General features: G+C 48.5%; 1 protein-coding gene across 1 annotated transcript in view; it reads right to left on the reverse strand.

Annotated features, from left to right (window-relative positions):
- CUNH6orf132 (chromosome unknown C6orf132 homolog) overlaps positions 1–10,892 on the reverse strand; it is a 44,027-nt gene that overhangs the window by 29,105 nt on the left and 4,030 nt on the right. The window contains exon 2 of the mRNA XM_008823267.3: positions 1,065–1,171. Within this exon, the coding sequence (XP_008821489.1) occupies positions 1,065–1,171 (107 nt within the window). The remainder of the gene's footprint in view (positions 1–1,064; positions 1,172–10,892) is intronic.

Here is a 10,892-nt window from a genome sequence, read left to right on the forward strand (position 1 = left end):
CTGCCTGGAACCCAGGTCCTCTGCAAGAGCAGCCAGGGCTCTTAACCACTCAGCCATCTTTCTAGCCACAGTTTTCTGTAGTTTTAACTCACTGTCTCAAATGCCCTCCCATGTGTCCCTGCTACGTGTCTCATGAGGCAGCTCAGGTATCACCTCTTCCAGAAAGTCCTCTTTAACCTATTTTTTTGGTCTTTTCGAGACAGGGTCTCCCTGTAGCCCCAGCTGTTCTGGATTCCCTATGGAGACCAGGCTGGCCTCGAACTCACAGAGATCTGCCTGCCTCTGCCTCCCAAGTGCTGGGACTAAAGGCGTGCACCACCACGCCCGGCCCGCTTTAATGTTTGCAACTGCACTGGTCGCTTCTGCTTGGCCTGTGCTCTAACAGTTATCCCTCTGTTGCCAATAGTGGGCACAGAGCACCTAGATAACAGCAGTGTTGGCTACATCACCCTGGCAGCATCCAGTGACCTGGCAGAAGCTGACAGCCATGGATGAAGGTGGAACATGACCTCTGACATGCTTGAGGGTACCCACCACTGGGTGCCTCTGTACATAAGTTTTCCATCACCTCTCCTGGAGTATTAGCCCTAATGCCAGCCTTCTCTCTGTGAGCCTCAGTCCTGCCTCCTCCCAGCAGCCTTCTTTAATGTTTGCAACTGCACTGGTCACTTCTGCTTGGCCTGTGCTCTAACAGTTATCCCTCTGTTGCCAATAGTGGACACAGAGCACCTAGGTAACAGCAGTGTTGGCTACGTCACCCTGGCAGCATCCAGCGACCTGGCAGAAGCTGACATGCTTGAGGGTACCCACCACTGGGTGCGTCTGTATATAAGTTTTCCATCACCTCTCCTGGAGTATTAGCCTTAATGCCAGCCTTCTCTCTGTGAGCCTCAGTCCTGCCTCCTCCCAGCAGCCTTCCTGGATTGGCTTCAGAAAGGAAGGGAGTGGACAGAGGGTGAGGCTGGTGTTCATTGGGGCCAGAGTAGGTGGAGCTGCTTCATCTGTGGCAGGCAAAGTGTCCTGCCCAGAGTAGACTGCAGACACCCGGAGTTGAGCATACTCACCAGGGGAAGGAAAGTCAGGAGAGGCCGGACTCTTGGCCGAGCTTTCAACGTGGCTGTTCCCGACTCGCTCACAGTGTCAAATCGACCATCTCCATAGTAGATCCCATCTGTAGACCGAGAGGGGAACTGTGAGCTGGGGATCAAAGAAGGCAACTGCCATCTGCAGATCTCAGTTAGGAAACTAGGCCTTGAGGTTGCCAGCATTGACTCAGCTAAGCCCCTGTAACGGTAAGACCCCACAGATGGGATGTGTGCTAATGGAGACACTGGGGTGGCGTTGTGAGGGACTTGGGGTGGTTATTGGGGTCTCTTCCAGTTCTCCTGGGGCTTTCAGCCACAGCAGCAACCATTCTCCAGACACCCCTCCCATAGCCCTTCACCCCTCCACATACACATACCTCCTGTCCTGAGAGCTGGGCCAAGGCCCAAGCCAAAGCTTATCTCTAACAGAGTGAAGAAAACAAGCCTGCTGTTCTCAAGTGCTTGAATTTCTAATTTGGAACAAGCAGAACCGAAGGGGTCACCTACTGTCCTCTATGGCCAACACCCCATTTTTGTATCCCTCTAGCTCAAGAGCTCCCAAACCACTGCCAGTGTGTCCGTCTTGTTTCAGTGTACCCTTGAGGGCAGAGCACAGAGCTAGCAACAGAAGTAGTGATCCAGAAAAAAAAAAAAATCCCAGCTCTGCCACTGGCTGGCCATATTACTTAACCTCTCTGGGCCTCAGTTTTCCCATCTGTACAATAGGAGGGATAGTCTTATATGATGGCTGTAAAGATTAAGTATGTCCGGTACATAGAGGGACTCAACAAATGTGGTTCCCTCTGTCACAGGAAGATGACACACAAAGCACCCTCCTCTTCCTCTGGGTCCTAGGCCCCTGTTCTAGGCTCTGTCTACAGCAGTAAGAGGGTGTAAAGGGCCGTGTTCATGTTTCCCTCATGACCCTTGATACCCATTGATAAGAATGTCCCATTTCCTCCCAGGCTCACATGGTCACCCTCTAGAGGCAGAGATCACTACAGAGCTCTGGCTTTGTGGGTCATCAGCACAGAAGGTCGTCATCCTATTTAACAGGCCAGAAGGAGGGAGGGACCTTCTTCTCTCTAGCCAGAGAGGAAAGAGGTCAGAGTCTCAATTATAGCCTAGTGTAGTGGTGCATGCCTATAATCCCAGAACTCTGGAGATGGGGGCAGGGGGATCAGGAGCTCAAGGCCAGCCTCAGCTACCTACTGAGTTTGAGGCTAGCCTGGGCTACAAGAGACTCACTTGCAAACCAAACCAAATAAAAGAGCAACAACAAAAGAATCACAATTAAATGCTTGATGTGGTGGCACATGCCTTTAATTCCAGCACTAGGGAGGCAGAAGGACTCACTCGCAAACCAAACCAAACCAAACCAAACCAAATAAAAGAGCAACAACAAAAGAATCACAATTAAGTGCTTGATGTGGTGGCACATGCCTTTAATTCCAGCACTAGGGAGGCAGAAGCAGGCAGATCTCTGTGAATTTGAGGTCAGCCTGGTCTACATAGTGAGTTCCAGGAGTTCTAGGCCAGCTAGGGCTACATAGTGAAACCCTGTCTCAAAAAAAAATCCCAATTAACAAAAATTCTATTACCTGTTACATGAAACCAACTGGGATTTATTTTCTCCTGGAACATTTTAGGAGGAAACTGCAAGAAAGCCAGATAATTTATTCAAAAGAGTCTGGGCTAGGTACGATAGCTCAGAGGGTAAGGGCACTTGTCTTCAAGTCTGATGACCTAGTTCTGTCCCCAGGACCTGCACTGTGAAAGGAGAGAACCGACTCCCATAAGTTGTCTTCTGAGCTTCAGAAGTGCGTGACTGGACATGTGTGCACTCATGTGCATACACATAATAAATAAATAAATAAATAAATAAATAAATAAATAAATGTAATAGGGCCAGGTATAGTGGCACATCCCTTTAATTCCAGTACTTGGGAGGCAGAGGCAAGCAGATCTTTGAATTGAAAGGCAGCTTGGTGAGTTCCAGACCAGCCAGGGTACAGGGAGACCCTGTCACAGAGAGAGACAGAGACAGACTGGGTTAGTCAGAGAGGTTCTGAATGCATCTAGCCCATATTCCTCCACGTACAGCCACAGCCCTCCAGAAGAATCTAGGTTTGGGATGTGCCTGGGGCAGCCAGCAACGAGAGGCAGTGTAGCCTTCGGGTACTGCCCTACCAAGTCAGAGATTTGGCAGAGACATTCAAGACTCCACCTCTCAAACGCTCTCTACTGCCCAAATAACAGATCTCTGTGTCTAGCACCTGTTCTGGGAACCCCAGTTCCCAGTACTGCCCTGCCTGGAACATTCTGAATGAATGTGATTCCCCAATCAGGGTTGCCAGGCTCCACACCCCAGTATGAAGACTGGGATTGGATGAGAGGAGGAAGGGAAGCTGTAAGCATAAGACTTGCCCTAAAGACTTGCCCTACACCTGCATATTACTGCCAGAAGCCACAACATTCTGTAGACCCAGCTGTGAGGATGCCAAGCCTTGCGGCTGAATGAAGGATCTGGCTCTCAACAGGCTAGGATCACCTCAGGTGCTGTGTGAGAGCCAAGCTCCTAGGTAGACCCTTGAATGATCTCATTTTATCTCTGTGTAAGTGTCATGGCCACTGTCCCTTTATGCCTAGGTGCTTTGGAGACTTTACTTCTGTGGGATCTGACAAGGTAAAACTCTAATAGAATAATAAGAGGCAAAATTGGTTGAGTACTTTTAATAGGATGGGCATCTTAAACATTAATTCATTTAATTTTCAAAATAGCCCTATGTTAGCCAGGCATGTTGGCATGTGCATGTAGTCCTAGCACTTGAGACATGGAGGCAGGAAGATGAAGTATCCAAAGCCAGCCTTGACTATACAGCACATTCCAGGCCAGTCTGGGCTATATGAGGGATCCTGCATTAAACAAGAGAGAGAAAACACACAAACAGAAAACTCAAAACAAAACAACAAACTGGGGCTGGAGAGACAGTTCAGTGGTTAAGAACATTTGTTGCTCAAAAAGAAAAAAAGAAAAAAAAAAACAAAACACTTGCTGTTCTTTCAGAGGACCAGAATTCAAATTCCAGCACCCACATCAAGCGACTATAACTCTGGTTCCAGGGGATCCATATACATGTTGCACATACACCCATATACACAAAAATTAATAATAAGATAAAACTTTAAACAACAAACCCAGCCCAATGCAAATTGCTTTACAGATGAGGAAACTGAGGCACAAGGAAACCAGTAAGGTCTTGCCCAAAGACCCTCACTGAAGCCAGGGTCTCCCTGAAGGGCCTGGCCACTGAGGGCCTGCGCCCAAAGTGAACTCACAATCCTACCATTTACAGGCCTGGATGGTAGGATGGGGTGAGGGGGCAGGGGTGCTGCTAGGCTGGGCTGTGGTCAAAGAACAGCTCTAGGATACAGCGGAAGAGGAAGCAGATTGCTCAAACCCACATATGGGTCAGGACAGAGCTAGCTCCAAACTGTACCTATCTTACCCCTACGTGGACCTAAGTGTGTGGGCGATCTGTCCTAAGCACCTCACGGAGTCCATGACTCAGCGCTGATTACCGGGGACTGTTGATTTGATTACTCTGCTGCAGCTTGGAGCAGAGGATTCCTTTCTACAGATACAAATGTTCCATGCAGAGCCAGGTGTAGTGACTCACCCCTCTAATACTAGCAACTTGTGAGACTGACGCAGGAGGACTGCTGTGAGCTTGAGGCCAGCCTAGGCTACATAGTGAGCCCTAGGGTAGCTGGGGCTACAGTGTGAGACTGTCTCAAAAAAAAAAAATTGGGCTTAGGTGTTGGTGGTGCATGCCTTTAGTCCCAGCACTTGGGAGGCAGAAGCAGGTGGATCTTTGTGAGTTCAAGGCCAGCCTGATCTACAGAGTGAGTTCCAGGCCAGCTAGGGCTTCACAGTGAGATCCTGTCTCAAAAAATGAGGCTGGAGAGCTGGCTCAGCAGTTAAGAGCACTGAATGCTCTCACAGAGGACCCAGATTCATTTCCCAGCACCCACATAGTGGCTAACAACTGTCTATAACTCCAGTGCCAGGAGATCTGACACCCTCTTCTGGCCTCCACAGGCACTGCATGCACATGGTGCATTTACATACATGCAGGCAGTACATTCATACACATAAAATAAAAAATAAATCTTTAAAAATAAAAAAAAAAAAGATGGTAGAACAGGCCTGTAATCCCAGGACTCAAGAGGCAGTAGCAGGAATATCACAAGTTCAAGGCTAGCCCAGTCTAAGTACTGAGTTCTAGGCCAGCTAAGGTTACACAACAAAATCCTGTTTCAAAAAAAATCAAAACCCAAGGATTCGTGGCTCAGTCAGTAAAGGGCTTGCTGTATGAACATGAGGACCTGAGTTTGGTCCCCAGGACCCATGTTAAAAAGCTGGATGATGGGTTGGAGATATGGCTCTGTGGTTAAGGGCACTGACTGCTCTTGCAGAGGGCCCGTGTTGGATTTCCAGCACCCATATGGTGGCTACAAACCGTCCTTAACTCCAGTTCCAGGGGAATCCGAAGCCCTCTTCGGATCTCCGCGGCATTGCACGACATGGGTGCACTACATACACGCAGGCAATACACTCATACACATAAAATAAAAATAATAAATTAGAAAAAAAAAAAAAGCTAGGTGAGGGAGCATGTGCTGGGGCGGCCGAGACAGAGGATCTCTGGGACTTGCTGGCTGGCCAACCTAGAGGAAGGAACTGTTGAACCCCAGGCCAGTGCAAGACTCTGACTCAAAAAAAGAAAAACGGTGGAGGGCTAGAGAGATGGCTCAGTGGTTAAGGGCACAGATTGCTTTAGAGGACCTGGATTCCGTTCCCAGCACCCACATGGCAGTTAACAACCATTCAGTCCCAGGGAATCCAGAGGCCTCTTCTGAACTCTATGGACATGCACAGGTGGAGTTACACACATGCACGCAAAATGCTCATACACATAAAATAAAAATTATTTTTTTTCCTTTTTTTTTTTTTTTTTTTGGTCTTTTTGAGACAAGATCTCCCTGTAGCCCCACCCAGTTGGTCTGGCACTCACTATGTAGACCAGGCTGGCCTCCAACTCACAGAGGTCTGCCTGCCTCTGAGCCTCCCGAGTGCTGGGATTAGAGGCCTGTGCAACCTCGCCTTTTTGTCTTTTTGATACAGGGTCTCCCTGCAGCCCAGGCTGGCCTAGAACTCACGAAGTAGATCAGGCTGACCTCAATCTCAGAGATTCACCTGCCTCTGCCTCCCAAGTGCTGGGATTAAAGGCATATGCCACCACACCTGCCCCCCCACAAAGGTGGGGACCTAGGGAGATGGCTCTGGGTAAAAGAACTCGCTGTACAAGCCTGAAGACCTGAGTTCAGATCCCCAGAATCCACATGAAAAGCTGGACAAAACAGCACAAGTGCCTGTAATCCCAGGGCACCTATGGGAGACAAGAGACAGAAGACTGTAGAGGCTCAGGGGCCAGCTAGCCTGGCTTACACAGTGCAGAGATACCCTGTCTCCTATAAACAAGCTCACCCTTGCTTCTGTAAACAACAGTAAAGAAATTCATCGAGACACACACATACAAATAAATAAATGTGATAAAATTTAAATGTATGCTAATAAAAGAAAAAAAAATTACAGCCTGGTGAGATGGCTCAGAAGGTAAAGGTGCTTGCTTCCACGTCCAACAAGGACCTGAGTTTGATCCCACATGGTGGCAGGAGAGAAATGACAGCTGCAAGCTGTCCTCTGACTTCTATACACACCCTGCTGCAGGTGCATACACTCCCACTCACTAAATAAAATGTAATTTTAAAAAAAAGAAAATGAGTACAGTGCCTAGCAGATAATTCAGCTCAGTAAATGGGAGGGCTGGTTATTACCATTACCCTCACCACACACCCCCACCCGATCCCACCTCATCGTCCACCAAGAGTTTAGGCTTTGGGCTAGAGAGATGACTCCGCAGTTAAGCACACTGACTGCTTTTGCAGAGGACCCAGGTTTGGTCCTCTATGGTACCTATATGGCAGCTAACAACCACCTGTAACTCCAGTTCCAAGGGATCTGATGACCACTTTTGGCCTCCAAAGGCATTGCATGCACATGGTGCACTTACCTACATGCAAGCAGAACACTCATACACATAAAATAAAAATAAATAAATAAAAAGAGTTTTGGCTTTGTTTTTTGTTTGTTCTTTTTTTTTTTTTTTTGGCTTTTTGAGACAAGGTCTCTCTGTAGCCTGAGCTGGCCTGGAGCTCACTATGTAGACGAGGCTGGTCTTGAACTCACAGATCTGCCTGCCTCTGCAGCCCGAGTGCTGGGATTAAGGGTGTGAACCACCACACCTGCCTGTAGAGTTTAGGCTTTGAACTTGAATCAGGTCATGTCATATAAATTGCAGTTAACTCCTGGTGGGAGAGCGCCATCAGGAGGGGGATGGCCTCTTGTTTTCTTGCCAGGATTCATTTGAGCCTCAGATGTTTGAGACTGCCCTCTTTGCACCTGGGGAGATGGAGGCCCATGGTGGGAGGGGCTGGCCCAAGGTCACAAAGCCCTGGTGGTGCCAGGGTTCACAGGGCCCCAGTCTTGCAGTGCCAGGCTCCAGCACGAACAATGTGGTGCCTCACACACGGCCTGGGGCTCGCTGCCTTTCCCCAACAGACAGGTCTGGTTCTCTAGCCCGGGGTGGGGCACACATGTGTGCATATGCCTCTATGGTGTGTGTGTGTGTGTGTGTGTGCGTGTCACTTGGGAGATGCTTTAGGAAGGTTAAGGGCTAGCCAGAAGCTGTTCAAGGTTGTTTCTCAGCCTTCTTTCTTGCCCTTCCTCTCAAGAGGGAGATAGATCTCTGGAATCTTCTACACTTTGGTCCCACAGAGCTCAGGTTCAAAGTCTTTTGGTAAAGTGCTTTTTCTTCCTTCCCACCCTATCTGCCTATGAATCTCCATAGTCCATTAAGGTCAGGTTCAGGATATCAGGATTTCCAGGTCATTGGGACAGTGACTTAGCTTTTATTCTCCAAAGCCTAAGATCCATCCAAAGTAGCAACAAAATTAATATTCAAATGTTTAGCATCTTTTAAGCATGCCCTATGATCTAGGCATTTTTTTTAAAGAAAGGGTCTCACTCTAGCCCAGACTGCACTGGGACTCACTATATAGACCAGGCTGGCCTCAAACTGAAGGCAATCCTCCTGTCTTAGCCTCCCAAACTCAGTGACTACTGATACTGATATATACTACCATGTCTGGTTTAGATGGTATTCTTTTTTTTTGGTCTTTGAGACAGGATCTCCCTGTAGCCCCAGCTGCCCTGGAACTCTCTATGTAGACCAGGCTGGCCTTGAACTCTTTATTTTGCAGTGCTGGAGATTGCTCCCAAAGCTTTGTGCCTCCTAGGAAACCATTCTACCTCCCATCGAGTCCTGGTACTGTTCTAAGCTTTCACAAGTCCTGAGGGGGAAGTATTCTTTTAAGTTTTTTATTAATTACTACTGTGTATATGATATGTGTGTGTGCATGTGCGTATATGCAAGTGTGCCATGGGCACATATATGGAGGTCAGAGGCCAGCTTTGTGGTAGTAGTTCTCTCTCTCCACTTTTCTGTGGTTCCAGGGATTGAACTTGAGTTATCAGATTTATGTTCCAAGCACCCCTGAGCCATCTTGCCAGCCCAAGGGAAGTACTCTGAGTAGTCTCAATTTTCAGATGCAGAAACTGCAGTTCGGAGAGGTTATAGTCCCAGCCCACAGTACCACAACTCTGTACAGAAGGGGCTAAGACTCAAGGGCAGCCAATGTGACTCTGCAACCCAATCCCCTCTACTCACAACCAGAACAGCAGGGAAAGAATATGGGGTTTGAGGGTTTCCTGTAGCCAAAGTAGGCCACAGGGATGCAAATGGACCTAGAAATATATGTGAGCTCATATCCCAGCTCTTGTAGGGAGAACTGGTGGATTCTGGGCCCTTTCTCAGGTTGTTTCCCTACTTGTTCAGTGGAGATAGTTATTCCTGCTTTGTAGACGTTTTCCATCCTCAAGGGAGGGAAGGAAGCTGTAGAAATAGGACTGGAATAATGGCCCAGAACCCCAAATTGCCAGGAACCGCCTGTGACCTCCTCACTGGCCATAGGTCTAATCACATTTCAGGGGCTTAGCTTGGGCAACTTGTGGCTCTGACCCAGAATAACCTAGGACTCCCAAACAGACTGCTCCCTCCTTTAAATTTTTATTTTATTTCATTTTTATATTATGTGTATGTGTTTTTTTCCTGCATGTAAGTGCACCTGTGTCATGAAAAGCCTGAGGCGGCCAAAAGAGGGTGTCGGATCCTCTGAAACTGGAGTTAAGGACAGCTGTTAGTCGCCACGTGGGTGCTGGGAACTGGCCCGGGCAGTCAGTGCTCTTAATCACTGAGCCATCTCTCCACCCCTCCCCTTTTTTTGATCTTTTTTGAGACAGGGTCTCCCTGTAGCCCCAGCTGCCCGGTAACTCATGATGTAGACCAGGCTGGCCTTGAACTCAGAGATCTTCCTGCCTCTGCCTCCCTAGTGCTGGGATTAGGGAGGTGTGCGCCACCACGCCTGGCTTTCCAGCCCCTTTTTAAAATTATTTATTTTTCTCTCTGCTTCTACTTTTGAGACAGGGTAACTCATGATGTAGACCAGGCTGGCCTTGAACTCAGAGATCTGCCTGCCTCTGCCTCCCTAGTGCTGGGATTAGGGAGGTGTGCGCCACCATGCCTGGCTTTCCAGCCCCTTTTTAAAATTATTTATTTTTCTCTCTGCTTCTATCGCATGATAGATGCACAGGGTGGCGTGTGCATGTGTGTGTGTGTGTGTGTGTGTGTGTAAGGGGTGGGGGTGGGGTGTTTACTGTACAGTGGAGCAGGAGGCCTTCCCTTGGGCCACTAGGGGAGCACCTGCTTTTCAGGGAAGCAGCAGGGGGTGGGCATGTGAATGGAGCCCACAAATGACATTAATGAGGCCCTTCCTTGCTAATTAGCAGGTTCACATGACAGAAACCTGAAAAGGCCAGTTTGTCCCAGCAAGCCTCAGCAGGCCTGACCTGAGCACCAGAGAGAGAGGCCTTTGTCCAAGGGCAGAGGGGACACTAAAGTTTTGGCTAGGGTGGCGGGGAAAGGGCTGGGAGCCACAGAGCAGAGGGGGGACAAAAAAGGAGGACAGTAAAGGACCCCAGTATCAGTGCAGAGACTGAAGGGGAAATAGCTTAGCAAACATGGCCTTTTACTTTCTGAGGAAGGCTTGCTTCTTCTGGCCCAGAGCTGCAGGAACTTCACCTGGAACATGCTAGAAATTCAGAAGTTCTCTTGTTCCAAGTCTGTCAGTTCAGGAACTGATCTTAAAAAGATCCCAGGTGATTAGCTGCACTTTAACATTTAGCCACCCCTGGTGCAATGAGGGGTCTTCATTCAGGAAGGCCTATGGGTGTTTTTTTAAGAACAGAGCCTTGTCCAGGAAATGGGGACCCACAATAATGCTATTATTAGGTTAGGGATGTAGCTCAGTGGTAGAGCACTTGCCCAACATGAGTCAGGCTCTGGGTTCTATCCCTGGCACCTCAAAAGAAAAAAAAAAGAAAATATTGCCATTATTTAATTATTGGCTGGGAGAGAGGACACCCCGTAGCTATCTGCAGGGTCAAGGGACAGCTGGCTTTCTGGAGTTAGTTCAGCAAAGGGAGGTGCTTACATAATGGGGCAGAGGTGAAAAGGGGGGGGAGAGAGGGAGAGAGAGAGAGAGAGAGAGAGAGAGAGAGAGAGA

This window comes from Nannospalax galili, unplaced genomic scaffold, assembly GCF_000622305.1.
Source record: "Nannospalax galili isolate Female #2095 unplaced genomic scaffold, S.galili_v1.0 scaffold1892, whole genome shotgun sequence".
In the NCBI taxonomy this organism is placed as follows: domain Eukaryota; kingdom Metazoa; phylum Chordata; class Mammalia; order Rodentia; family Spalacidae; genus Nannospalax; species Nannospalax galili.